Raw genomic sequence first — 27,476 nt, forward strand, 5'->3', positions numbered from 1 at the left:
CAAATGTCTTCTGAGGAGCAAAATCATCCCCAGTTCAGAACCACTGCTATAGAGTTGTGCTTCACAAAACAGTAGCCAATTAAAAGGAGTTAAAATGGAAACTTCAGTTTCTCAGCTGCACTTACACTTGCATCCTTCAAGTGCTTATAACCATGTGTGGCTAGTGGCTCCTGTGCCAGACAGGACAGAGAACACTTTCATCATGGGAGAAAAGTCTACTGATACTGGGCTACTATGAAAAAATATTGAAAAACATTGAAAAAATATGTAGTCATTCACTTTCTTTCTTCCCAAGTTTTTGGATACGTTTTTTTTTTAAATTCATTAATTAACTTTTTATTAAAAACATGTTAAGTTTGGGGCGCCTGAGTGGCTTAGTTGGTCGAGCTTTCGACTTTGGCTCAGGTCATGATCTCGCGGTTTGTGGGTTCGAGCCCTGTGTTGGGCTCTGCGCTGACAGCTCAGAGCATGGAGCCTGCTTTGGATTCTGTGTCTTCCTCTCTCTCTCTGCCCCTCCCCTGCTCATGCTCTGTCTCTATCTCAAAAATAAATAAACATTAAAATTTTTTACGCATGGTTGAGTGGGGGAGGGGTAGTGAGAAGGAGAGACAGAGGATCCCAAGTGGCCTCTGTACCAATGGCAGACATCCTGATTCAGGGCTCAAAATCATGAACCGTGAGATTATCACCTGAGCCGAGGTCAGATGCTCAAGGGACTGAGCCACCTAGGCTCCCTTCTACAGTAACTTTCTCAGAGGCAGCATAGAGCTCTAGTGTGGATGGAATGTAAACCCCACGACATCAGGGACAGATCTTAGTTATCACATTACCACTAGTACTGGTACAGTGCCTGACGTCCAGTTGAGTGAGTGAATGAATGAATGAGTGAATGAAGTAGAATTTCTGACGGGCAGCAGATCCCTTTGCCGTGACTTTCTCAGGTTGGCTGTCAGCAGTTACACTCTGATAACACATAACTCAGGAAGATTTTGAGGACCAAATGAGAAATCAGCAGCCAGGGTGCCTCTCCCAGGCTCTGACACCTGTTCATTCAGTTTTCCTTCCAGATCGCCTTTCCTGAACTAATCAATATGGTTCATAGCCCTCTGATATTTTGAAGACCCCTAAAGAGTCTTTGTAAATGGAGAAACTGAGGTCTAGGGAAGGGAAGCAAACTTCCCTTGATCATCTGGTCAGATAGAGGCAGATCTGGAGCTAGAGACCCATGTCTGGTTCTCTGCAGATGGTTTTACCAGCAGCCACATTCCTTGTCGATGACTACTGAGTCACTTTATGTAGGGCCAGCTGAGGCCGAGGGCAGTAACCACACACAGAGGGAGTGGACAGCTCAGGGACTTTAATTCAGCTGAGTGCCAGGCACAAGTAATGCAGACACTGGCAGTGGCCCCTGCCCTCCAGGGAGGGGCACAGGCTAGGGGCAGAAGCACACAGGCATACTTGTGATGGTATTTCATGGACAATCCTAAGAGAGAGATACAGGGCAATCAAAGAACACGTAGAGTGTGCTGGGGCGGGTGGGAGGATGAGGACAGTAGGCTAGGCCCCACGGGACGGCCATCTTTTAGTGTACATCTCCTATCCCACCACGAGTTCCTAAAACTCAGAGGAACTATAAACAGATCTGAGACCATTTACCGGCAAAACTGAGGTGATTAATGCCAGGGTGTGCTATGGAAGCTTGCTACGCTATACAGTCCCCCAGGCCCAGGTAAAGGAAAGTCCAAGGGAGTGTATGGGAATGACTGAGGAGGCTCCTGGGAAGACATGATGTGTCAGAAGCATGTGGCAGGGTGCTGTGGCCACATGGGATAGGTCATATAAAAGTCTGAACCTCATGCTACGTAGCTCAGTTGTGTATCCACCTGAGATTGTCAAAGATTTTAAAGGAATATAGATCAGAGTGTTTTCTTCAGGAAAATTATCTTACAAACATATGAATGGGGAGAAACAGGAAGAGCTAGCTCCTATTTAAAATGTGTGTGACCAGGGGCGCCTGGGTGGCTCAGTCAGTTAAGTATCTGACTCTTGACTTCAGCTCAGGTCATGATCTCACAGTTTGTGAGTTCAAGCCCCACATCAGGTTCTGTGCCAATGTGGAGCCTGCTTGGGATTCTCTCTCTCCCTCTCTCTCTGCCCTTCCCCACCCCCCTCTCTCAAAAACAAACAAACAAAAAAGCAACCTTAAAATGTGTGTGACCAATAATTGATTACAAGCATTTTTATTGTCTCAAAGGAAGAGGCCTCTAAGCAGCCTAATTCAAAAATTCCTTCCTGACAACAATAACTTGTAGGAAGAAGAGACCTTAGATAATCGTGACTTGCCTGGATTTTTAAAAAGTGACTGGTTACGGATTATTAGACTAGTTAAAGGTCACCGGGCTCCTCCTAAAACTAATACCTTCGTGGTTCCCAGAAGGGATCTTAAGCTCATTAAATAAAGTTTATCATTCATTTGAACAGAAATGTTAATATCTCCCAGGAAAGAGTAACTAATGAAAACAGACCACAAAGTTTTCCCTTAGCTAAGGTTTTTGACCATTTTGTCTTGCTCATCCCCACAGTGAGAGAAACAGCAGGAACCTTCTTTTTTTTCAATCTCCTCCTGTTCTGTCTAGATGACATGACCTACCCTTTCCTCATTATGTGGTCTCTATTCATTCAAGAAATTGCATGCCTATTCTGTGCCAGGCAGGACTTGTTGGGCCAGTGTTGGGAATACAGTGATTTGTGTAAACAGGCAGTCTTGTCCTCACAGGGTTTAGTGTCCAGCTGGAGAGAGCGTGTGTATGTGTCCAAGTATGTATTTAGGTATGTATTATCAGTATTCCCATTTTCACAAACGAGGAAACTGAGGCGGAAGATTAACTTTTTTTTTTTAAGATAGGAATTTTATTTTATTTTATCAAAAAAATTTAAATATATATATCTTTTAATTTTTGAGAGAGAGAGAGAGAGAGAGAGAGAGAGAGAGAGAGAGGCCATGTGCAAGCAAGGGAGGGGCGGAGAGAGACGGAGACAGAATCTGAAGCAGGCTCCAGGCCCCTAGAGCTGTCAGCACAGAGCCCTGGGTGAGTGGGGGGGTGGGGAGAGCTCGAACTCACGAGCTGCCAGATCACGACCCTAGCCAAAGTCCAAGGCTCAACCACCTGAGCCACCCAGGTGCCCCTAAAAATGTTCTTTAAATATTTATTTTTATTTTTTAAATTTTTTTTAACGTTTTTATTCATTTTTGAGACAGAGAGAGACAGAGCATGAACGGGGGAGGGTCAGAGAGAGAGAGGGAGACACAGAATCTGAAACAGGCTCCAGGCTCTGAGCGGTCAGCACAGAGCCCGACGCGGGGCTTGAACTCACGGACCGTGAGATCATGACCTGAGCCGAAGTCGGACGCTCAACCGACTGAGCCACCCAGGCGCCCCTAAATGTTTATTTTTGAGAGAGAGAGAGAGAGAGAGAGAGAGAGAGAGAGAGAGAGAGAGAGAGAGACGCGCAGAGTGTGAGTGGGGAAGGGGCAGAGAGACCCGGAGACACAGAATCCAAAGCGGGCTCCAGGCTCTGAGCTGTCTGCTTTCCAAGCCCTGAGATCAGGATCTGAGCTAAAGTCAGGCAGTAACGGACTGAGCCACCCAGGTGCCCCCAGGAAGATTAATTTAAGGGAATCCGTCTGATCAAACATAGATGTACATTCATTCTAAAACATGTAAAACAAATACTGGGTTGTTTACTTGACGGGAGCTGTGCTATGCCCTGGGGGGACACAAAAAGTCGTGGTTAATAATTTTGAGCACCTAAAATAAATATGTCAGGTTTGGTGTTAGGCGCCTTACACAATTTTATGTAAGCCTCACAATAACCTTGCAAGTTAGGTATCCTTAATCGCATTTTGGTTATTATGGAAATAAGAGTGTGGCGACGTTCAGTAACAATAAACGTCACTAGGCTCATGGGAGGCTGTAATCCCATTAAAGCCCAGCCTCCTTCTTCCCCGGGGGGAAAAACCCCTGACTCCGCTACAAACCCAGGTCTGGCCCCACCCCCACCATTACGCCTGCGCGCTCCCGGAGCCAGCCTCCTCCCAGCCGACACGCGGCGCGCTTGCGCACTGCTTCTCCATGTGGGCTCCGGCAGTCAGCGGGCCCGGCTGAACAGTGGCGCCGAGAACCCCTCGGCAGCAGGACCCTGACACCAGCTCAGCAGCCTCCGCCGTCCTGCTGTTGCCCTCCTCTCTCGGCCTTTTCTCCCAGCGCACATCGCCATGGGCAAGAGCCGGACGAAGCGCTTCAAGCGGCCTCAGTTCTCTCCTACGGGCGACTGTCAGGCCGAGGCGGCGGCGAACGGGACTGAGGGAGAGGAGGACGACGGGCCGGCGGCGGAGCTGCTAGAAAAGGTGAAGCGGGGGCGCGCGGGGCTGCGAGGGGCGGGCTTCGCGCGGAGCCCTGGGGCAGCGCGGCGCGCCCCTGCTGCGGCCCCCGCGCCTGCGCTCTGCGCTGCGTCTGACACTTGCTCCTGTCCCGCAGCTCCAGCACCCGAGCGCCGAGGTCCGCGAGTGCGCCTGCGCGGGGTTGGCCCGGCTGGTGCAGCAGCGGCCTGCGTTGCCGGGCCTGGCGCGTCGGGACGCCGTGCGCCGCCTCGGGCCGCTGCTGCTGGACCCCAGCCTGGCGGTGAGAGAGACGGCGGCCGGCGCGCTGAGGTGAGCCGGGAGAGAGAGGGGTCGCGGCGGCCGGCCAGCGCTGTGTGCGTGCCACGCACCGTCGATTATCTCCATGCCCTTGCCTTCGGCAGCTCGGGAGACCCAGAACTGCCCAGGGTCTCCCATTTGCAGAGGGGGGATTTGAACTCAGTCTGCAGACCCCTGAGGAGCGCACCCTCCTCCCCCAATCGCATTCCATCTGTCCAGCTGGCTGCTCCAGCTGCAAGCAGCCAACTGCCACGTATCCTCCTCCCCGCAAGGCCTAACATACATCGCTCCCTCTCCAGGAACCCCCAGAGTCCCGAGGTTCCGTGAGCTCTTCCAGTGCATGTGGCACGTGTTCTGGGTGCAGGGAGTTTGAGCAGGCAGAACATTGAGCAAGAGAGCTGAGATCCCTGCCTTCACAGAACCCGTGTTGATGAGGAGACAGGAGACTAGTAAACAGGTAAAACAGGAAATACTAGATAGTGAGAAGTGCTATGGAGAGAAACAAGAGGATAATGAGTTGGAGGTGGGAGGTTACTTTAAGTTATGATCTGTAGATGACACTTGATCTGATGCATCCGAGCCAGACATGAAAATCCAGGGCAAAAGCATTCCCGACGGAGGGAAACAGCAAAGAAGTGAGGCAGCAAAGGACTTGGCCTGGTTGAAGAACAGGAAGTTTAGTGTGGCTTTGCAGGGCAGGGGTGGGTATTACAGATGAGGTTGGAGAGATGGACAGGGACTCGGTGGTGTAGGGCCTATGGTGAGCAGGAGTGGCCTGATCTAATTTACCTTTTGAAAAGGCTACTCTGGTAGCCTGCTGTAGCCTGTGCTACTCTGCACACACTCTGGTGTCTGTGCAGAGAATGGACTGTAGAGGGGGCAAGAGTAGAAGGTAGTGTTTGCGATTCTTGCAGCTCTGTCTATATCATGTTGCATTTGGTGCTTTAGCAGGTATATTTTGTGTATCCACTGTGCTCCAAGCAGTGGGCTAGGCTGTGGGCATGTGTTAGTGAACAAGACAGATATGACTTCTGTCTTACAGCTTTGAGGCAGACAGGCATTAGCCAAATAATGATTTGGTTATAAATCATTATATATGATAGATAGATAGATACATAGATAACTGGGGGGTTCAGAAAAGAAAGCCCTAAGGGAGGGGTGTTTGAGGTGAGCTCTAAGGGATGGATGGGGATTAGCCACATACTGGAGGAAACCACATGGAGGGAGCCCTACTCTTTCCCTGCAGCATATGTACACTGGGAGCTCCTGGAAGATTGTGGGGGCGTTTTCTGCACACTGAGAGCTCCTGGAAGGTTGTGGGGGCGTCTTCTGATTCATCTCCGTCTTCAGTGCCTGGCACAGTGCTGTGCACTCAGAAGGCAAGCAGGCAGTGGCTTCCCAATTAAAATTCAGTTTAGCCTGGGTTGCTTCAGGGGCTGTCCTTCAGCCTCACCCTTGCTGCCCTTGGAAGTCTTGATCCCAAGAAAAGTTCCTTTCATGTAAGATCATGCTGTGATTTGTTCACATTAAATACGGAAAGTCTTCTCTCTCTTACTGCCCCTGTAGCCATGTACCTGTGTATTGTTTCAGACTTGAAAATTAAGTTGTCACATGACAAAGTCATTTGTTTACATCATGTGAAACAAGGATCAGAACAGATGAAATCTTTGGATTGATTCTGTGGCATCTTTTTTTTTTTCTAATGTTTGTTTATTTTTAAGAGAGAGAGAGAGAGAGACTGAGTGTGTGTGGGGAAGGGGTAGAGAGAGCCAGAGGGAAACAAAGAATCCGAAGCAGGCTCCAGGCTCTGAGCTGTCAGCACAGAGCCTGAAGAGAGACTCGAACCCACGGACAGTGAGACCATGACCTGAGCTGAAGTCGGATGCTTAACCAACTGAGCCACCCAGGCACCCCTGGTTCTGTAGCATCTTACAGAAATCATATGCAATGTCATCTGGAAAACCTTAAGTATGGGTAGAAATTACATTTGAGAACTTAAAAGTGTTTTTTTGATGTGTGCTCTGAGAAAGTAAAACCTATTTTAAACTTTTTGTGTAGAAATCTCAGTGCTTGTGGAGGTTTTGAAGTTTGTGATGACATGGTGACTAAGGATATCATGACTCCTCTGGTCGCACTGCTGAAAGAGGTAGGTGGTTTAAAAAGAATCTTCATGGCAGTTTTTAATTGTAGCTTTTAGTATACGCACTTAGATTTTTTTTTTTTTTTTAAAGCCCTTTGGGATTAGTTATTTTGTCTTCCCTCAAAACATTCTATGGGCATTTTATTTCTTTTCCTAGAAACACAGATTTCTTCTCATTATACCAATCTCCATTATTTTGTCCCCACTATTTTTTATTTATACGCTAGTTGGAAAAGCCCTTTCTAAAACTATAGACTGACTCCTTTAGACCTTAAATTTTGTAAGTAAAAGTAGTTTTTACATTTTTGTGTCAGGTGGTGTTTTATGTATTATTTAATCCTTCCAGCAGTCCTGTTTGGAAGGTGTTACTCCTGTTTTACAGATGAGAAAACTGAGGCACGGACTAGGAATTTGCCATTAAGACTGCATTAAGTTTTCAAATTTAACATCACACCAACCTTAGTGCATGACGTAGTTGAAGGGAATAAGGCGCTCTCTCTCTCTCTCTAGGCTGCTTCTAGTCCACTATTCTGTATTGATACATAACTTTTATTTAAGGCTTTATAAAGAATATCCAATTTTGATGAGAGGCATCTCATCTTATTCTGTTCAGAGCATTGGTTTTGAACTGGTGGTGATTTTCCCCACAGAGGACATTTGTCAGTGTCTGGAGACACTTTTGAGGTGTTGGCTAGTGGGTAGAGGCCAAGGATGCTGCTAACATCCTGCAGTGCACATGTGAACCCCACAACAAAGAATCATCCAGTCCAAAATGTCAGCGGTACTGAGACTGAGAAGCTCTGCTTAGAGGGGGCCATGGGCTGTGCTACAGGGCAGTCCTGCCCCGACTTCGGAGCCAGAATACATGGATCTGAATCCCAGCTTTGCTGTGTATTAAGCTACGCTTTCTGCAATCTCGTACCTCAGTTTTCCTTTTGTAGCAGAAGACTGGGGATAGTAGATGCTCTGCCTCACAGGTTATGGTCAGGATTAAATAACCTAATGTAAAAGTGCTTAGGGTAGAGCCTTGTGCGTAGAAGGCCCTGTGTAGATGTTAGCTCCTATTGTGTGTTACCTTTCTGTGCCTGATTGACTGTCTTCATTGCATTGGATAAAATACTTTGTATTGATTCTACATTTTTAAGTGTTAAATGCTTTGTATCCAGTTTGCACAATGACTCGTGAACTTTTCTCGTCTGTATTTCTTGCCAGAAGGGAACAGGACTGTGGGAAGGGTACTGCTTATGAGAATTTGATGAGCTCGTTAACCACTATAATTTCTGATGTTTAGTTTTTGTGGTTCTTCACTATCATTAGCCTTTTTGTTTAATTATTCTTTTGAACCAGGGTACTAATCATGATATTTGGTTGCAGTGTAGTGCCGGACTGGATTCAAATGAGATGTCTCCACAGGAAAAAAAAGATCAGAGCAGAAATTCTATTGAGAACATAGCCAATGAGGCCATGAATGTGCTGTGGAATATATGGTAAGGTGCTTTCTGAACACAGCCTCCTGCTTCAGCACTACTCAGGCTGCTGCTCATTCTGCAAAACTACTGTAGAGAGAGCTCTGTTCTCCTTGGTGGGCCTGTGATCTTAGGTGATCTAAGATCAGCCCTGCCTCCCAAGCCCTTTTCCTCATAGCATCGCTGTCTCTGTTTTTGCTTTATGACTTCTCTCCAATCATTGCTGCTGACAGAAATAAGAGGAATCGTGGCCATTACCATGTACTCTACCCCAGTTACCCTCCACTGCCCGCATACCCTTGAGTGGTCATTGTCTTCAAGCTAGTCAAGCCCCTGTGCAGCAGCTGCTTCGGACTAGCACCTGGAACGAGACGGGGCCACAGACCTTGGCTGGTGCGTTATTCCTTCACCCTAGCAGTTGCCATTTGACAGGACTGCCGACGCCTGAGAAGAGCTCCCTTGGCCCCAGTAGGAGGAAGGCCATGCTCTCCATGATTGCAGCAGTGGCGGGGTGGTGTGGACTTGCTTTTAGGAATGGAAATGGCTAGAAACACTACCTGGACTTATTTTTCCTACCCTATTTTATGTCCCACCTTTCTAACCGGATTGTGTCATAGTTCCTTATTTTCTAGTCAGCAGCAATGATACCTTCTGACGTAAAAGCACAGATGTATCTCAGAAAACAGGATTAAGTTGGATCCTGAAAAGCTGCCCACACAGCAGTCTGAACGTGCCGATGATTTCATTTCAAACTAGTGGATGCATTCCACCAGAAAATTGGAGAGATCAGATTTGAGGAAATGAGCAAGTGGGTGGTTACAGTTTCCTGTACCCAGGAACTTTAGCTTATTTAATTGTTAGAAGTTTTAAAAATTTTTCTTTGAAAAGAGCCTGAAAAAGTAGTCTCCACAGTGTCTCTTTCCTGAATGCCTGTGAGCCCTAAAAGTACCGTTTCCAGTTGTTACAGCTTTTCACAGTTTTGTCTTATGCTTCATGATTTTAAATCCTATATGTTTAAGTTGTATACGTGTGTATATATTTACAATTATCTTAACGCATGTATGCCTTATATTCCTGACTATATCTGATTCTGCTGTGGCCATCTTGAGGGTAGGCTCATAGCAGTGCTGTAGTAACTAGGTGGGGTAGGTAGGTAGACAGATGGACAGAGAGTCAGGCAGAAAGTAGTTTATCTTTAGATAACAAGATTGAATTTCGTAATTTAGTCACCTCTGTTTAATAACCTGATCCGCTGTTTTATTGTATCATGTGTATATGTGGTATGAACAGAGGGATACTTTTCTCTGGAAACAGGGATAAAATTATTAAAATTACCTTTCTTTTATACCCTGTATTTTGTATACTTATTATATTTAGTTATATTTATTAATAACATTCTTAACATTAATTCTGATTTTTTTTATTAAAAGATAGTGTAGCTTCAACTATATTTATGATAGCAATTTCTCTTCTGCAGACTGCAAATTCTGCTTGCTGATTGTAATAGTCTAGAAGGAGTGAATAAAATTCATTTTATTTTCTTTTAATTTTGTGCTTTTTGTTTTATAAGCATAGAGACCTTTTATCCTCACTTTATCTTACTATTACTGTTACACAGTGGAAGGAACAGTAGGCTGGACCCAAGGAACCACCACAAATAAAATGTGTGATCTTTGAATAGATCACTCCATCTTTTGGGGCCTAGGTTTCCTCCTGTATGAAATGAGGATTAGAAGTAAATGGTAGTGATTTCTAAGATCTCTTCCAGCTCTAGCCTCCTATAAGGAAACTGGCATGCAGGTAAAGAGATTGGTTAAAATGTCCTAGTGTGTTAGACATAAAAATACGGATGGCCAGTTTTGTTTATGTACAGTGTATATGAATGGGCATTGGTTTCTTCATCTATAAAAATGGTGGGTGCTTGACTCCAGTTCTTTAGTTCGTTTATAAAGCCTAATTTATCTTTTCATGAATTTCTGTGGTTGATTTCTTAATGTTAAAATGTGAATAGTAAAACTTTTTTTTCCCCCTTCAATTTAGTGAATGCAGTAGTAGAGCAGTATCTATATTCAACAAAGAAGGGTGTTTGGAGATTGTATTAAAGTATTTAAGTAGGTTTTCCACCAATGTTGACCTGGCTATTTCAGTAGGTAAGTGAAGAAAAGGTGATGATTTATTAAGTATGTATGGCCTTATTCAAAAATTTTTATTCCAACATAGCATGTTTATTCTACAGGAGTGATTTTTTTTCTCATTATATATAAATGTGTAACTGAGTTCTGTTTGTTTTGGATCTTTTAAAATCTATGATTAATACTTTACTTACTCATACAGTTTTCCTGCTCTTCACTCTGAAAGGGAGGAAGGCAATTATGTGAGCAGGTGCGGTTTCTAGTGTATTACCATTCTTAGAAGGCTTTATTAAGTCTTGAAGCTTTTATCTCCCATTTACTGAGAAGTAGTAACCCACAACTACCAGGCCTTTGAGCCAAAGTTAATTGGAATCTAGACTTATTTAAATGTCTTGTACCACTATCTCATACTCCCAGCAGAACACTGATAACCTGTGCTTTTTTTGAGAGAGGAAAGTAAGTGATTGAAATTTCACATAGGTCTGCTTCCCTTCTGTGGGACAGAGAAAGCCCAGGCTGGCAGCTTCAGCTGCCTTGGCTCCCTCACTGTCTCTCTGGGGGGTGAGAGAGCCAAAGTGAGGATCCCTTATTCATTTCAGGAGACAGATTGGAGGGTGGGTGGCTCAACAGAACTCTGGGGACAGTGGAGAAATAATTGATGCAAAGCATTTCTTTTCTACCCATTATAATGACCAGGTATCCAGCTGTCCTTTTATTTAATTATGCATTTCTCCTGGCGTGGACTAAGTGTGTTTCCTCTTAGTGATGCTTCTTTTGTCTCTACTGGATACTTTTAAGAGAACAGAAAAAAAAAATAGTGGAATCGATAATACTGGGAAAAATTTTTAAATCAGTTTCTCAAAATGGAATCTTTGGTGGAAGGGTGATTTATGAGTAAATGTGGATCTTAAAAACAGTTGAACTAGGAAATTTGTAGGTGGCTTTTCATTTCAGAAGACAATTTTTCTTACAATGAGGGAAATTGACAAAAGGTAGTTAATAGCTTTTACTTATTTTTTAAATTTTTTTTATATTTATTTATTTTTGAGAGACAGAGTGAGACAAAGTGAGGCTGGGGGAGGGGCAGAGAGAGAGGGAGACACAGGAGTGGAAACAGGCTCCAGGCTCTGAGCTGTCAGCACAGAGCCTGACGCGGGGCTCGAACCCACAGACTGTGAGATGATGACCTGAGCCGAAGTCGGACGCTCAACCGACTGAGCCACCCAGGCACCCCTAGTTAATAGCTTTTAAAAGTAAAACTTCACTTCTGTTTTTGTATCTTTTGTAGATTTAGTTATTTAAAAATTTTTTTCTCTAATAAACTTCTAAAAGATGGATCAGAATAAAATAATTTTGAATTGTATAATAGTGTTTTATTTCCGCATTTAGCTAGATTCGTGATTTTTTAAACAAATGTCAAGTTACTTTGGTTTGAAAATCAAGCAACATTCATATGAAGTAAAGTGAACTTCTGAGACACTGTTCTTTATGTTAATATGGCTTTCTTTGCTCTTGTATTGTCTTTATGGTAGCAGCCATAGTTTCTCTAGGCTTTTGCTAAAGTGAATTTAGTCTCTTAGTGAAAAAAATTACATTTGGGCATATGTGTATATATATATATATACGCACACACACACATGCATATTTATGGATTCGTATACAAATGTGTTTTGGGAACCAAACTAGATCACAGAAGTAGCATATATTTTGACTAATTTGGATGGGTATGGTCAGCTTTGAAATTTTGAGACCTGAAAGAAATGGATGTGTTTGGAACACACTAAGAAAAACAAACTTGGGCTTGCTTCATCTTTGTGCTTCAGAGGTCTCTTCTGCCAAACCCGTCAGGCAATCCCAGTTGTTTTGGTACTTGCAGTTAATTATTTCTAATTTGCAAGTTGTAATCCATTATCTTGTTTTAGTACAAGGTAGGAAGTAAGTGGTAAATGACCATATGTCTATGAATACTGTAGCCATCTCTCAGTTTACTCATATTTTTATGTAAAATATTTTTTTAAGTCTTTTTTAATGTTTGTTTATTTTTGATAGAGAGCGAGCAGGGGGAGGGGCAAAGAGAGAAGGGGACAGAGGATCTGAGGCAGGCTCCAGGCTCTATGCTGACAGTCGAGAGCCTGACGCAGGGCTCAAACTCACAACCTGTGAGATCCTGACCTGAGCCACAGTCAGACAATCAACCGACTCAACTCAACCCAGGTGCCCCTAAGATGCTTTTTTTCTTAAAGAAATATTGCTTCGCTAGAAATAAGTGCCCTAAGTTTTAAGGTCATGCTAAATTTAAAGGAAGCCAGAATGACCCTAAACCTGGGGCTTGTTCTTGACAGTGGAGCTGCTAAGAGTGTTGTCTGTGTACTGGTGTTTGGTCCACAGGCTGTTTACTACCAGTCCACTGTAAGTACAGAAATTGAGGAGAAACTTTTATAAATGTTCATAGCAATTCCATGTTGTCACATTTAAGAGCCTTTAAAATTGTATTTTGTGAAAGTATATTGTATAAAGAATCAGAAATTAAGAAAAAGAAAAAAGTCTTTCACTGAACTTCGAGGAGCCTCATTTGCATGTAGCATGCTTGAAGTAAAGCGTATCTATCTGTGTCTGAAGAAGTTGTAAAGATGCAGATATTTTCTGATGAGTTAGATTGGTATAAATTACCCTAGCAGAATTCATTTGTTTCTTAATTTTTATCTTTATAGCATATTGTTTGCAGACAGTGACTGAAGATAACCCAGAGCTACTGAATTCTTTCACTGCCCCAGCATTGCATGTACTGGAGTCAGCAATGCTTTCTCCTGTCAGTTCCATGGACTACATTCTGTTAAAGACATTGGTGGCAGGTAAAATTTAGCCATTTTGCAACAGTGTCCTTTTTTAGTAATATGTAATGGGTAGAGATGGGGGCCAAAATTCAATCATTCGTTCATTTCACCACATCAGGACTTTCCGGTATATGTCTGTTCTGAAAATTTAATATTTAAGTGGAGATTCAAGAGGTTATGCATAGGGGTGCCTGGGTGGCTCAGTTGGTTGAACATCTGGTTTCAGCTCAGGTCATAATCTCATGGTTCGTGGGCTCCTGATAGCATGGAGCCTGCTTGGAATTCTCTCTCTCTCTCTCTCTCTCTCTCTCTCTCTCTCTCTCTCTCTCTTTGTTCCTCTCCTGCTCATGCACTCTCTTTCTTTTTCTCTCTCTCAAAATAAATAAATAAACATTAAAAAAAATCACATGTAAGGTAGAATTTACCATCTTGACCATTTTTAAGTGTGCAGTTTAGTAGTGTTAAGTACATTCAACGTTGTTGTGCAACCAATCTCTAGGACTTTTCATCTTGCAAAAGTGAGGCTCTGTACACATTGGACAACTCCCCATCTCCCCCTCCTCCCGGCCCCCAGCAACCACCCGTCTACTTTCTGTTTCTATGAATTTGACTTCTTTAGGTGCCTCATATAAGTAGAATTATACAGTATTTTTCTTTCTGAAGCTGGCTAATTTATTATTTTATTAAAAAAATTTTTTTTAATGTTTATTTTTGAGAGATAGAGAGACAGAGCATGAACACGGGAGGAGCAGAGAGATAGGGAGATGCAGAATTAGAAGCAGGCTCCAGGCTCCGAGCTGTCAGCACAGAGCCCGACACGGGGCTCAAACCCACGAACCGCGAGATCATGACCTGAGCCCAAGTCGGATGCTTAACCGACTGAGCCACTCAGGCCCCCTGTTTTATTATTTTAAAAAAATTAAAAATATTTTTTTAAAATGAGCTCTCCACCCAACATGGGACTTAAACTCATGACTCCAAGATCAAAAGTCACAAGCTGTACCAACTGTGACTAATTTCATTTAGTATAACGCCCTCTGAGTTCATCCATGTTGTAACATGTGTCAGAATTTCCTTCCTTTTTAAGGCTGACTACTATTCCACTATATGTATTTATCACATTTTGTTTAACCATTCATCCATGGTTGGGCACTTGGGTTTGTGGCTGTTGAGTAATGCTGCTGTGAATATGGGTATACACATATCTGTTCGAGTCCCTGCTTTCACTTCTTTTGGGTAGGTACCAGGAAGTATTTTTATTTTAACTGACTAACGAGTAACAGGTGGCTCCTGTTCTGTAGAACCTGCTCTCTGGTTTGTCCATGAGACCTTGGAATTTTAGTACATTTAATTCTATTCCTGGAGTATAAGAAGCTGCCTAGGAGGGCAGCTCAGGTTAAGATGAAAGAGAGTGGGCAACTTAATTTGTCATTTCAAGTGAAACCTGATCAGCCTTCTCTTGGTCTGTTGCTGTGTGGTGTATCAGAGAAAGGCATTGAGTGCCAAGGAAGGGAGATGATTGTGGAGGATGGTAACAAAGAGAGCTGCCTCTGTGCAAAGCTTTTTTGTGTGTGTGTGGACATTTAATAAAAACTAAACAGAGGGGCGCCTGGGTGGCGCAGTCGGTTAAGCGTCCGACTTCAGCCAGGTCACGATCTCGCGGTCCGTGAGTTCGAGCCCCGCATCGGGCTCTGGGCTGATGGCTCAGAGCCTGGAGCCTGTTTCCGATTCTGTGTCTCCCTCTCTCTCTGCCCCTTCCCCGTTCATGCTCTGTCTCTCTCTGTCCCAAAAATAAATAAAAAAACGTTGAAAAAAAAAATTAAAAAAAAAAACAAAAAACAAACAAACAAAAAAAAAACTAAACAGAGGTGGAGGAGGGTTTGACATTTTTTGAAATCCCATCTGAGCTTAAAGAACCAATCTCATGGAAACTGGATTTAATAAAAGCTTTCACAGGGGATTCCTTATGTGCATTTCTCCCCCTCCCCTCCCCCCAGGGACAGTTTGGAACCTAAAAGACATTATTCCATCCAAGAGTCAGGCAGAAATCATAAATGCCATACTGAAGATCTTATCGGAAGTGTTGGACGTGGATGCTGGTGAAATAGTTATTCAAATGAAGGAGGCCGAAACTCAAAGGTTAAAAGCGGCAGCAGAGACAGAGGAGATACGAGAGAATGCCGGTGGTGACAATCTGATTGAAGACGATGAAATGGAAGAAATTCCTCATAAAAGAAAAGTCAGAAGGAAAACTTTCATTTCAGATTTACTTCCAGTAAGTCAGATCGATGCTTGCAATCCTGGATTAATACAGCTGTTTTCTTTTAATAGGTCGCCAAAGCTTTGCAGAAAAATGTTACAGCAGAATTAAATATGAAGTGAACTCCAGTAAAAAATCAGTCCTTTTTCCCCATCGACTCTCATGGTCACATTATAAATCTACTCCCAAAGGGGGAAAAGAAATCTCCTGTCTAAAATTAAATTTTTATATACAGAATATTTCAAAGAGGGGATAGACCCGTCCTTTTAGAACACTTTAAATAGCATGCAGACACCTTCCTAACTCCTGTGTCTCCCCTCTTTGTTACATATTTTGCCAGACTATCTTCAAACTAAAGGAATTTTTACTTTGCTTGGCTTGCCCCTTGCATTCTTGTCTCTTTTTAGTATTTATCCTTAAAAATAGCAAGCCCTCGTTTGCCCAGTGCTGCTGGGCAGAGAAGGTTGGGTGCTTATGAGAATTGATGGGTTTTAGGGTTTGCCGAATGGGTGGTTGTGACATGCTTGTGTTGGAGTAAAGGTGAGCAAACTTAGGTGCAGGGAGCATGTCAGCGGAGCCGGTCAGCAGAGATGGAGCCGTACCTTGGAAAAACATTTCCCCCAAGGAGGAGAGCAGGGTGGACAGCAGGTTGGCTTTCTTCATTCAGGTGCACATTTTCTGTGCTCCTGCAGTGTGCCAGGCACCGTGCCAGATGCTGATGCTAGAAAGACAAGACATTTTCATCTTAAGGGACCTTCTCCATCTTGGGAGGACAGACCCATAATTAGGATGTATTATAATATGCCGTGCCAGGAGCAGTGATAGGGCTGTGCACAGATTTCTGAGGGAGTAGTGTTTTATAGAGAGGCACACCAGATCTATGGCCCTGATGGGAGAGGAGAGGAAGAGGTAGTCAGAGCAGGCTTTTTGGACAGAACACCTCACTGTCTAGGATGGGGTAGGAACAGCATGACGAAAGCAGGTTGGTGTCGTTAGGGGGCCTGGAGGCAGGGGAGATCAGTGAGGCTGCTGGCTTTCTTCATTCCGAAGGAGGTTGATGAAGCCTGGGCCGGGAGAGTGCTATTTCCATTCCCTCACACTTTCTGCAGTTCTGCATGTGGCTTGTCCCAATTTGTATAAAGTGAACTGAAACTGAGAGCTGTCTTTAGTCAGTGTCTTAGAGTTTTGAGAAGTTAGTGCCCAATAAAAATTCTCTAAATGGAATATACCTGAAAAGAAATATAACAGTATCTTACTTTCCTGGGTTCACAAAGTCTTGTAAAGCACGGATCGGTGGTATTTTAGCAAAGTCAAAATGTTGTAGCTGGAGCTACTCTCCCGCCCCCGTGGCTAGCCCTTAGGTACACAGCAGCGCAGTGAGTTGTGGGGCCAATATGAAAGTGAGAAGCCTGGAGCTGCTTGCAAATCATAAAGTCGCTTCAAAATCATGGCACCCCTTTTGGTGCAGGCAGGCACATATTTGAACCCCAGATTTCTTTTTTGTCTGTAGTCTGAGTACAATTTAAAGCCAGTAAAACAAGATAGACAAAGGCATAGCCGTGTGCCTTATCCTCACAAAGGGGTATTTATAAAGAACCCTAGGAACATTTTTCTTTTCAGTTGTCACGGGAAGGGTCAGTCCTGGATCTGGGACATACATGGCTTCCATCTGGGGAAAGTGACAGATCAGGGCTTGGAGGCTCTTATGCAGCCGTGGTATTGCGCTGACCTTATCCCAACTGGTGCACACAGACCACGTTTTACCACGACAAATGCCCGTCAGCAGAAGCCGAGATTACAGGTGGGCTGTCAGGGAACCCTGAAATACCTGAAACCCTTCCCGGGGAGCGGGAGAACAGCACCCTGGAGTTCTGCACCCTCAGCCTTGCTTCCAAGGGACTCCTAGGGGGAGAAGGTGGGGACTAAGATCCATGTCTACCAAGATGAAAGTGCCATGGTGTAAAAAATGTTGATATTTAACTGTTATTTAGGCACTTACTCTCCCAGCTATTATTTAAAAATAGAACATTGGTGCTTATAAAATGCAGTGTTTTCTCATAACAAAACTTGTTTTTTAAAGTCTATTAACATAACCGAGTAGACAGGATGGTTAACACGCTGGTCAGCCAGCCAGTGTTTAAGTGCCAGTAGGGTGCTGGGCATCATGCTGGTATGTGCCAGGAATATAAAGTGTGTAATGCTTGTCGGCTCTGGTCTTTCTCACTGCCCGGTGGCTGGTGCAGGAGTCCTTCGGGATCAAAACCTTTAATCACATCATTTAACTTAAGAAGGTATGGCCACAAATATGTAGAGAAGGAACCAGCCCAAGTTGTTGTTTTAGCATAGGCAGAAATAGAGGAGTCCCTCGCCCAGCTTCCACAGTTATCAGTGATCAAATCATAGTCTGTTTTATTTCATCTATTTCCCCACTTTCTCTCCCATCTCAGTGCTGAACATTTTGAAGCAAATCTCAGATGTCATAACATTTCATCTAGATTGGCTCTTTATGTTAGTTTGATGACAGTAAGAAGCAGGGAACTGTTCTGAGCAAGAGAATTACATAAAGAAGTAGAACTTAATTTCAGGATTCTTCTGAGTCAGATCTTCATACATCTCAAGGGAATGGGAGCTCAGCAACAACATATCTTACTTAACTTTGAGTCTACTCTAATAAATGTTTACTTGAACATCATATGCACAGCAGATAGGAATAATTTTTATGTACATTCTTGCCAGTGATAAAAGGAATACAAATGGCGGGATTCCTAAGCTACATGTTTTAAATTAACACATTGCTTTTAAAATAATTATTAATAAGTGTATTATCTTTTAATTTATTATTTTAAATTTATTACTATTTTGTGTTTTTTGTAGATACTTATTTTTAAAATTTTTTTTATTTTGAGAGAGAGAGCACAAGTTGGGGAGAGGGGCAGAGAGAGAGGGAGACAGAATCCCAAGCAGGCTCTGCACCATCAGACTGATGCGGGGTCTCAAACCCATGAACCATGAGGTCATGACCTGAGCCAAAGCTATGAGTTGGATGTCTAACTGACTGGGTCATCCGGGTGCCCCAGATTTCACTTTAAGGAACCTCTGCATCCAGTGTGGGGCTTGAGCTTACAACCCTGAGATCAAGAGCTGTATGCCATACCGACTGTGCTGGCCAGACACCCCTATTTATTATTCTTTAATAATAATTTTGAACATTGGCTGGCTCAGTCAGAGGAGCATGTGACTCTTGATCTCGGGGTCGTGGGTTTGAGCCCTACATCAGGTGTAAAGATTACATAAATAAAACTTTAAAAAAATAAAAATAAATAATTTTGAACATGGTTCAAAATGACAGTCAAATCATTGTACAAGAAGTTGGTGGAAGATTGTAAATCAGTATGAACCTTTTTGAAGGGAAAATAGGAACATGTCACAGGATCTGTAGATGTCCCTTTTGACCCAGTAAATCTGAGGAAATGTCATATCCCAGTAACCTGTAATATTCCAAATTAGTGGAATGCTTAATAAATGATAGTGTATCTGTTAAATAGAATACTGTAGAGGCATTGAGAAGGCAGTTAGAAACCTGTTGAAATTGGGAAGCATTCAATGAAATACACGTTATTTTTAGCTTACGCACTCCTCTGGAATATCAGTGTAGCTATTTCACTTTTCATAGGTAACTTGAGAATTAAGGTCATGTAAATTTATAGAGCCCATTTTAAGAATAGTAATTGATAAGTTCATGTTAATTATTTCCAAAGGAAAAAAGTTCTCCCCTTTTTTCAGTCTTAAAGAAATGCTTTATTGCGGTCTTCAAAGAAAGCCAGGAAGCAAGCCTGTCTGCGTATACGGGCTTGTTAGTAATTCTTGTTAATGCAGTCTTTTCCAAGAGGACGTGTAAGCATCTAAAAGCAGGTTTGTTATGGATAAGTGCCTGGTCTCTGAAATGAGCTCTTGTTTTAATCTTAGTGGGCTGAGCTCCTTCTTAACACATTAGATTAAGTTTCAGGGTGAATTCAGTTCAGAATTCCTGAATATTTACCTCTTCTCTGCAGCTAACTAAGCAACACTTAGAGAACAGCCATCCAGAGAGAGGGAAGCACAGTTATCAGTGGCCTGCTGCACAGTGCCAAGAGGAATCATAATGCTTATTTGTACTTGAGCACGTTAGGACTTTTCTTCTGGCTGCCCCATCCCCCAAGCGCTCTAGTCCAAGGGTAGAAATCATGTAGTAGGCTTTAACTAAGGACATCCATGTGAAAATATTTTCCCAAACATTGAGAGTTGGTTGGTTGATTTTTTTTTTTTTTTTTTTTTTTTTTTAAAGCCCACTGACAAGGAACTGAGAGAAGCCATAGCATTGTTGACAGCTCAGCAGACTGCTCTGGAAATTATCGTCAACATGTGCTGCAGTGAAGGTTTGTCACCAGTTTACACTGAGACATTCTCCCCCTGAACTGAAAGGGCAGCTTCCATGAGGATTTTCTTAAATATTCCAATTATGTGTGGTTCGCACTCTTCCCAGATCCCTCCGACGATGAGTGGGAAGAGCTTTCTAGCAGCGATGAGAGTGATGCATTTATGGAGAATTCCTTCAGCGAGTGTGGTGGCCAGTTGCTCTCTCCCCTCTGCCTCTCCCATGAGGTTCACACTGCTTTCACCAACTACCTCATCCCAAAGAAGGTAGTCTGTTTTAAGTCTAGCCTCATTCTGGAGCATGGGGAGGGCTAGCTATTCACTGTGTATGGGAAAGAGGTTTGCTCACACTGTAGGTAACTGGCAGGAAGCAAGCTAGGACTAACGGTACCGGGAGTATGAGGAACAGTAAGTAGGTCCTCACCATGTCTGACCATTTCATGTAGAGGTAACATGTTGGGATTTGAAAAAGGGATCTTGTGTAAAATGACACTACTCTTTAACCTTTGCTTTACTGCCTTCTTTTAAATCTAGATTTTTGAGAAAACTGCCTTTCCAAACAGCATTGCAGTTGACCTATGTTCTAGAAGTCCCACTTGGAAATCTTTGGTTAGAAAGTAAGAACTTTTCTATTTTCAAAACTATTTGTTATTATGTGATTATGTGAAACGATGGGCCTTTAAATAGAAGATGCTGACTCCCCCCAGATTCAAGAGTTCTATTCTTATGTGTATTCCCTAGAAAAAGGGGTGCATGTGTGCACTAAGCCATGAGAATATACATGGCAGTGTGGTTCATAGTTGCCCCAACCTGCCAACAACCTCAGTGTCCATCAGCAGCAGAATGGATAAATAAATTTTGACATAATCATGCAGCAGAATATGTACAGCACTAAAAAAAAAAAAAAAAAAAAAAAAGCCGAACTGGAACATTGAGCAAGAAGGCAAGGCACAAAAGAATAATCACACTGTGATTCCACTTTTACAAAGTTCAAAACCTGGTAACACTTAACTGTTTTGTCTCAGGAGACATACGTAGGTGGTAAACCTATAAAGAAGAGCAAGGAAATGTTTACCATAAAAGTCTGGATAGTGGTGACCTTTAGGGGTCAGAGAGGTGGGGCATGATAGGGAAGGGGTAGATGGGCTGTGGGGGTGCTGGCGGTGTTTATTATCTGGGTGCGTAGTGTTTGCTTTATAAAATATGAATAAACTATTAAACTCTATATATGTGTTGAACACTTTACGTATGTCATATTTCACAATTAAAAATAGTTCAGATGCTGCTGTGCATAAAAATTTTTCTAAAGCAGATTCCCTGTGACTCATAAGTGAGTAATTGTGCCGCGAGCCCTGAGTGCTCAAGCAATTTGATTAGGTAGATAAACAGTTCACCTTAAGATTCTTCTGCTTGCAGATATTCCCAGCCAGAGCCTGAAGCTTAGGTGGAAAGTTAATACTGGATTCTGTTGGATAACAGACCGCATTAGGGAAACAGACCACATTTTTTTTGCTTCCTTTCCAGGATGAACACTATTCAGTGCAGAGCCCTCGTGTGTCTCCAGAGTCTCGTATCCCTCCTGGATGTGGACCATCTGGGGGGAGCCGCAGCTCTTCAGACACTTGCACAACATCTGTCACAGCTGCTTTTTTCGCAGCCAGGTAAATATTTAGGCCTCATTGCAAAAGACTGTTTGGATCAAGCAGAATTTTGAAGGGCCAGGAACTTGGACTTTGGCATTGTACTGTGTTTGTCATCCAACCTGAAGAAACCTTTCCCAAGCACTAAGAGTCATATTTATAGTTGCCAGAGGTATAGGGTCCAGCCCATATGCTGGTCTATGGGTTGTATTTGTTTTATTATTAAGATTTCTTGCATCCAGTTATGTCAGGCCAATAAGGGTGAATCACAAATATTGTAAATATTAAGCCCCATTAAGATATTCAGGTAATTCTCTAGTCTTTCTTTTTCTTTCTTTTTTTAAGCATTCTTTTTTTTTTCTTTTTTAGATTTTTTTTTTCTTTTTTTATTTTTATTTGAGAGAGAAAGAGCAAGAGGGAGAGAGGGGCAGGGAGAGAGAGAGAGAGCGAGAGTGAGTGAGAGAGAATCCCAAGTGGGTCCATATTGTCTGCACAGAGCCCGACCCAGGGCTTGATCCCACAATCCTGGGATCATGACCTGAGCCAAAATCAGGAGTTGGACGCTTAACTGACTGAGCCACCTGGCCACCCTATTTAGTCTTTATTTTTCTTCATTTTTCTTCTTAAACATAAAATCATTGATTTATATTTGATTGGGTAATCTATACATGTATCACAGAATTCACAAGTTACTACAGGACATAAAGCAGAGAGCCTCCTTTTCCTCACACCACCCAGTTCCTCTCCCAGAGTCCATCACTGTTACCAGTTTCTTGTGTTTTCTTCCAGAGAAATTCTCAATATCAAATATGTATATGATTTGAAAAAAAAGTATATACATGTGTTCTTAAGGCAAATGGTAGACTACCAGATAACAATACTGTACCCTGCTTTTTTCTAACACATTTCTATTTTCAAACACCTTTGCATGGTAAGAGGTATTACCAAGGTCTCTAATATGGATCAATTTCATTTGTACATAGAGACCTAGGGAGATGCCATATGTAGTTAACTATTTTTTCTAAGTGACCTAGCTGTATAAGGGTTAATGCATGTTCTTCTAACAGATTTTCATAGTTTGTGGTAGTAGAATCTCATTTGACTTGGTCACATGACAGTATAGCAGCTCAAGCCAAACAAACAATGAGAGACTGAGAGGGAGGGAAAAATAGTACTTTATGTAGCAAAGGAAAATTCTCCACATTGCCCTACTTAACATGTATGTCTGCAGTGAGAGTAATTTGGGAGATATGAATCTGCTGCTCTCAGATCCTCAATTTCAGAGTGTCTTTAGGGAGTTTTTGAGGGTAAACTTGAAGATATATAATATTTGCTTTCTGTACTAACCTTAGAATTTAACCACCAAATAAGACGTAACCTCGCTGTGTTACCATTGGTGTATTACTCACAAATCTCATTGTAAAGTATTTATTTGACGTATCTCTCCTCTTCTTAGACACATCATTAAGTCAAGAGCTGAAACTCTTAGGGGAACCAGGCTGGCTCAGAGGAGCATGTGTCTCTTGATTTGGGGTCATGAGTTTGAGCCCCATGTTGGGGGTAGAGATCACTTATATAAATAAGACTTCAAAAAAAAAAAGTTGAAACTCTTAAAAGATCAAAACATGGTCAATTTTGACTAAATGCAAGTGTCTGTATAAACATTCATTCGAGAGTTGCTCCCCAGTTCTTTGTTTTAAAGATTTTTAAATTATTATTTTTAAATATTTTATTTTTAAGTAATCTCTCCACCCAACATAGGGCTCAAACTCAACCCCGAGATAAGAGTCATTTGCAACTCTGATTGAGCCAGCCAGGCACCCGATTCCCAGTTCTTTTAGACATCTATTTTGCACTCCATCAAGTTAATATGAGGTACTGTGCTTTTAATAGTGCATGTTTCAGAAGTTCTACGTCATTTTTAAAAATTGAGTAAATGTTCAGAAACCCGTACATAGTTATTCTGTCTCTCCTGACCTTCCAACATTTGTTAGTCAGCAGATGTAATTTTCCAGTGATCTCAGGCTGTGCATTCTTTCACCGGTGCGATCATGTGAAAACTGTGCCCAGCCACACCTAACACACGATATGGACAGGACTGGGCAAGCTCTGGCTACAGAAGTGACTTGTCAGCGTGAGGTGGCCAGATAACTGTAGCTTTTTTTTTTTCCCCCAATGTTTGTTTATTTTTGAGAGACAGACACTGAAAATCCTGAGCAGGCTCCATACTGTCAGTGCAGAGCCTAATGTGGGGCTCGAACTCACAAGCCGTGAGAGTCATGACCTGAGCCAAAATCAGGAGTGGGAAGCTTAACCGAATGAGCCACCCAGGCGCCCCCGCTGTAGCTTTGTGTTTGTCTCCCAGTCTTATGAACCAGGCGGAGATTTGGATGGTGTTGGGGGGGGTGGTCACTGGAGAGGGGGATATTTTATCTGACTTTTGCTGACATTGTGGCTCCTGTCAGCCCAGCTGAATGTCCCATGGGAGGGAGGGGGCTACTGTTGCTCAGGCCCTCTCCCATCCACCCATTCACATGGGTGCCCTGTAGGGAGCTGGGCCAAATGGGATTGTGCACAGCCATGCTCCCAGGGGAGCATGACCTATCCAAGCCTATCACTGCTTCTAAGACCTGCCTAACCAGAGGGGATCCTGTCTGCCTCACTGGCAGAACAAACTGTCATGTCTTGCCTCTGAGCCATTTCTTCAGTGGGAGTCCAGTTAAGGTACTGGAAGCCCCATCTCCAACTAGCAGAAAGAGTGTTTCACTTGAGTAAGTGCACATATGCTGTGCCTTTGCTGTGCAGAAAACAGGTATGCTTCTCCCAGTTCAGCTGGCTATTTGTGGTCCCTGATGCTTGCACATTTATTACCTGGAAGATCACAGGAAAATGAGACTAAGTTCAGCCTTGGAAAAATAATGGAAAGTTTCTGAACTGTAGGAAACTAGAATTAAACGCTTTAAGTAAATTCCAAGTTCAGGGTATTGTTGACATAACCTTTTCTTATCAGAATGAAATTTTTGATAGAGGATAATTGCTTGTATTTAGAGATGGTATTCTAAAATTCCTTTTAAACAGAGATTTATTAAGTTACATAACCTTGTGGGTTTTAGGTGGGTGGTTTGAACTGTTATTGGAGAATTTTGTGGAGGATGGGGCTAAATGTCTCTAACTTCTTGTGTTATTATGTCTGAACATTAAATATATGAGGATCATACAACTCTGCCTAACTTAATTTTACTTTTTTAAAAATTTTAAATGTTTTTACTTATTTTTGAGAGAGAGAGAGAGTGTGCAAGCGGGGGAAGGGCAGAGAGAGAGGGAGACACAGAATCCAAAGTAGGTCTCAAGCTCTGAGCTGTCAGTACAGAGCCTGATGTGGGGCTTGAACTCATGAACCGCAAGATTGTGACCTGGGCCGAAGTCACTCACTCAACTGACTGAGTCACCCAGGTGCCCTTAACTTACTTTACTTTTAATGCTGAACTACGGTTCTGGGGGGTGCCTGGGTGGCTTAGTCAGTTAAGCGTCCAACTTCAGCTCTGGTCATGATTTCACGGTTTATGAGTTCGAGCCCCACGTGAGGCTGTGTGCTGACAGCACAGGGCCTGCTTGGGATTCTCTCTCCCTCTCTTTCTGCCCCTCCCCCACACTCTCTCAAATAAACTTTCAAGGAAGGAAGACAGGGAGGGAGGGAGAGAAGGCAATTGAAAATCAGTCTGAACAATTCGCCTAAATAAAATTTGCTGCCTAATTACTTGTGAGTTGATTATTTACCTGCATTAAGATGTGCTACAAATTCTTACATGCCGAACAAAGTTGAGGGGAAAGACATTTTAGTCACCTCTTTTGTTTAACTTCTATTGACCTTTACTTAATTTCTTCAACAATACCATATGTGTTGACCTTTTACTGGGAATTTCTCAGAAAGGCAGGGTAGTTTGAAATTCCTTTCCCAAAATGGATAAATGACCAGAAATGTGAATTAAATAAAAGTCATCCAAATAATAATCCTTAATTTAGGGAAAGTATAAATTGCACATAATGTAAAATAGTAGTGTGGTTTAGATTAGTGTTTTGAATCTAAAGTAATGGTTATTTTTCTTAGAATGGAAGAAAGAAAAAAATTGTTTCGAGTGTGTTCTAGTTTGTATTGAGTTATTTCTTCATGCTGTTGTTTAATTGTTTTATGTGCAGTTCATGAGTGTCTAGGGCTACACTTAATAGCTGTAATCAAATATAAATATAACTTACTTTTCAGAGCCAGTATGGTGACTTTTTGAATTTTATTAGTAATGACCTTACACCGATTTTTGAGTGCCTTTTAGGTGCTAGGCTGTATGAGCAAGGCCTTATTACCCCACCCTCCTGATAAGGAAGCTGAGATTTAGAGAGGTTGAGGAACTCCTTCTGGGGCATTCATTTCTTTAGCTATATTTATTGAACGCTTTATGCCATGTTCCACTCTCCAGGTCTGAGGGATCCAGGCGTGGATGAGATAAGCAAGACCACTGTGCTCACGGAACTTACAATCTCAGAGATTTAATGTAATTTTATGTAGGAAGAAAAAATGACAGCGTAATTGGTTCAGGTGCCGTATTAGATGGGTTTACGTTGAAAGGCCTCTCCGAGGAGGTAACATTTGACCAGAGGCCAACATGAGAGGTCATATAAAGTCAAAGGCAGGATTCCATCCCAGGTCTGTCTGATCCTAAAGCTTAGTGTATGTTCTGTGATTCCATCCCAGGTCTGTCTGATCCTAAAGCTTAGTGTATGTTCTGTGAAACTTACAGGAACTCCCTACTTCAGTATGTAACATATATCTGAAAAGGAAGGTCAAAAAAATAAAATACGCAGATTTGATTCAAATCTGTGCAGAAGCTGGCACGTTCTCATGCAGGCAGTCCAGAAAAGGACATTGGTTGGAACCTTTCTAGGGCCCCAGGCAGCAGGAGGCAGAAAGCCAAGGTATCTGTTACCATATAGCAAAGCACCCCAAAACTTTGTGGCTTAAAACAATACTCATGAGTTTTTCTCAGGGTTTCTATAGGTCAGAGATGGTTTGTCTCTACTCCACAATGTCTAGGCCAGGGGTTCTCAACTAGGGGCAATTTTTCCCCACAGGGAACATTTGGCAATGTCTGGAGGTATTTTTTGTTCTTATAACTTGGGGGTTGCTGCTGTTATCTAGAGGGGAGAAGCCAGGGATGCTGCTCTTATACCCTACAGTGTAGAAGGGACCCCAAAGAATTGTTTGGTCCAAAATGTCCATGGTGCTAGGGTTGAGAAACTCTAGGGTTTCTGCCAGAAAACTGGAAGGCAGAACTTCTGAAGTCTTGTTCACTCATACGTTGATAGTTGGCTCAGGGGCTGTCAGCCGGAACACCCATAGGTGACCTCTTCATATGACCTAGGCTTCCTTATAACATGGTGGCTGGGTTCCAAGGGTAAGAGTTGAAAGAGAAAAAAGAGCAAACACATGTGAGTCAGGTGCAAGCCGTGGTGCCTTTTACGACCTAGCCTGTCGTGTTCATGTTTCCTGTTGCTTATAGAAGTCACAAAGTCCCCCCCCCAGATTCAAGGGGAGGGGAAGTAGATTTTACATCTTTATGGGATGTGGCAAGGCTTGGGAAGATCATGCAGAAATGGAAGTACCATTGTTGCTATTTAATATATAATCTACCACAGCAGGGGCTCCTGGGTGGCTCAGTCGGTTGAGCATCCGACTTCAGCTCAGGTCATGATCTTGTGGTTTGTGGGTTTGAGCCCCGCGTCAGGCTCTGTGCTGACAGCTCAGAGCCTGGAGCCTGCTTCAGATTCTGTGTCTCCTCTCTCTGTCCCTCCCCCATTTGTGCTCTGTCTCTCAAAAATAAATAAATGTAAAAAAAAAAA

At 42.8% G+C, this 27,476-nt stretch overlaps 1 protein-coding gene across 7 annotated transcripts in view; it reads left to right on the forward strand.

Annotated features, from left to right (window-relative positions):
• The first annotated feature begins 4,109 nt into the window (after nucleotides 1-4,109).
• HEATR3 (HEAT repeat containing 3) overlaps nucleotides 4,110-27,476 on the forward strand; it is a 69,577-nt gene continuing 46,210 nt past the window's right edge. For all 7 annotated transcript variants that reach the window (XM_040497978.1, XM_040497979.1, XM_040497982.1 and 4 more), the window contains exons 1-11: nucleotides 4,110-4,408; nucleotides 4,539-4,711; nucleotides 6,758-6,845; nucleotides 8,214-8,326; nucleotides 10,346-10,455; nucleotides 13,149-13,289; nucleotides 15,269-15,546; nucleotides 19,856-19,946; nucleotides 20,054-20,211; nucleotides 20,479-20,561; nucleotides 21,469-21,605. In XM_040497978.1, coding sequence (XP_040353912.1) covers nucleotides 4,277-4,408; nucleotides 4,539-4,711; nucleotides 6,758-6,845; nucleotides 8,214-8,326; nucleotides 10,346-10,455; nucleotides 13,149-13,289; nucleotides 15,269-15,546; nucleotides 19,856-19,946; nucleotides 20,054-20,211; nucleotides 20,479-20,561; nucleotides 21,469-21,605 — 1,504 coding nt within the window. In that variant the 5' untranslated portion in view covers nucleotides 4,110-4,276. The remainder of the gene's footprint in view (nucleotides 4,409-4,538; nucleotides 4,712-6,757; nucleotides 6,846-8,213; nucleotides 8,327-10,345; nucleotides 10,456-13,148; nucleotides 13,290-15,268; nucleotides 15,547-19,855; nucleotides 19,947-20,053; nucleotides 20,212-20,478; nucleotides 20,562-21,468; nucleotides 21,606-27,476) is intronic.

This window comes from Herpailurus yagouaroundi, unplaced genomic scaffold (assembly GCF_014898765.1).
Source record: "Herpailurus yagouaroundi ecotype Mexico unplaced genomic scaffold, PumYag 190, whole genome shotgun sequence".
Classification (NCBI taxonomy): domain Eukaryota; kingdom Metazoa; phylum Chordata; class Mammalia; order Carnivora; family Felidae; genus Herpailurus; species Herpailurus yagouaroundi.